Consider the following 1,566-nt stretch of genomic DNA (forward strand, 5'->3'; position numbering starts at 1 on the left):
GACGGAAACTGAAAGAAGCTTGTCATATATATATATGTGTGTGTGTTTGTGTTTGTCCCCCTACCATTGCTTGACAACTGATGCTGGTGTGTTTACATCCTCTTAAGAGACTGATAGAATAAGTACTAGGCTCACAAAGAATAAGTCCAGGGGTCAATTTGTTCAACTAAAGGCGGTGCTCCAGCATGGCCACAGTCAAATGACTAAAACAAATAAAAGAGATAAAAAAGAGAGACCAAGAGTAAGAGAATGGGAGAGAGATGGCGATGATGTACCAGGCAATACTGTCAAGGTGCAAGGATGTGAAGATAAATGGGAGAGGATTGCTCAGGGTGCATTCGTAGGGAGTTCATGAAAAGGCAAAAGGAGGGCAGAGGAGAGGCAAAAAGGGGAATGCAGTGAGTGGTGAAACAAGGGTGAAGGGTGCAACCCAAGACCACATGGTTGCAAAGCAGGTTTCTTACCCACACAAACACACCTGTGTCTCCATCTAAATTGATTTCAATTTTTCTAATTTACATTATGCTACATAATTTTATACACACACACACACACACACGTATATATATTCTACATATATTTCATCTGGGATATATATTTCTGTATATATCATAGTCATACATTTCTCATATATATATATATATATATATACTTTACGTTTTAAATATAGATATGGTTATATATATATATATTCTTCTTTATGTTATAAATATAGATATGGTTATATATATATTTCTTCTTTACGTTATGAATATAGATATGGTTATATATATAAATATATTTTTTATTATATCAAATATATATATTTATGCATTGCTCTTTCCTTTTCTTACATTTTCACTCTTCTCTTTCTTGCTCTCTCTCTCCCCCTCTCTCTTATCTCTCTCTCTCTCATACACGCACATACTCTATCCTTTACTTTCCTCATCTCCTTGCCTGTCTTTCTCTCACCTCTTCCTCTCTCTCTCTTTCTCCCTCGATATAGTCAGTATTCACACACACTCACGCACACCCTTTCTTTCTCTGCGTTTCTTTGCACTCTCCTTATATTTCCCATTTCTCTTTACAGAATGAAGGCCTTCCCCCGACTCGGCCACCAGCACAAAATCAAACAGAAGAAGATGGGAGCATGTGGAAAGGAGTCCGAAGTTTGGCAACGAAGCTGATTGATGCCACCAATGATGAGGAACCACTGCCTGAAGTGGAAGGCGTCGATTACAAACTCGGCAAAATACAGTATGCCATTGGCTACGATTTCCGGACACTAACTTTGACTGTAACTATTTTCCGTGCTTGTCAATTACCTGCCAAGGACTTCACCGGAACTAGCGACCCTTATGTTAAAGTGTTGCTCTTACCAGACAAAAAACACAAGTTGCTCACAAAAGTACGAAAGCGTAATTTGAACCCACACTGGAATGAACGTTTTGTCTTTGAAGGTCAGTGCATTTGGTTTCTTTCTCCCTTTTTTCCTTTTCTTTGTCTTTTCTTTTTTTTTTTTTTTTTTTTTTTGCTTTGCAATTCTTGTAGCATGTATATACACACACACACACACACACACACACA

General features: G+C 37.8%; 1 protein-coding gene and 1 long non-coding RNA gene across 6 annotated transcripts in view; one reads left to right on the forward strand and one right to left on the reverse strand.

Annotated features, from left to right (window-relative positions):
• Positions 1 to 1,566, forward strand: part of LOC106869116 (synaptotagmin-7) — a 426,210-nt gene that overhangs the window by 329,794 nt on the left and 94,850 nt on the right. For all 3 annotated transcript variants that reach the window (XM_052977233.1, XM_014914662.2, XM_052977234.1), the window contains exon 2: positions 1,070 to 1,439. In XM_052977233.1, the coding sequence (XP_052833193.1) occupies positions 1,070 to 1,439 (370 nt within the window). The remainder of the gene's footprint in view (positions 1 to 1,069; positions 1,440 to 1,566) is intronic.
• The window catches only part of LOC106869117 (uncharacterized), a 492,367-nt gene that overhangs the window by 286,229 nt on the left and 204,572 nt on the right, over positions 1 to 1,566 (reverse strand). The gene's annotated exons all lie outside the window — the stretch shown is intronic.

The sequence above is a fragment of the Octopus bimaculoides genome, chromosome 27, assembly GCF_001194135.2.
Source record: "Octopus bimaculoides isolate UCB-OBI-ISO-001 chromosome 27, ASM119413v2, whole genome shotgun sequence".
Classification (NCBI taxonomy): Eukaryota; Metazoa; Mollusca; class Cephalopoda; order Octopoda; family Octopodidae; genus Octopus; species Octopus bimaculoides.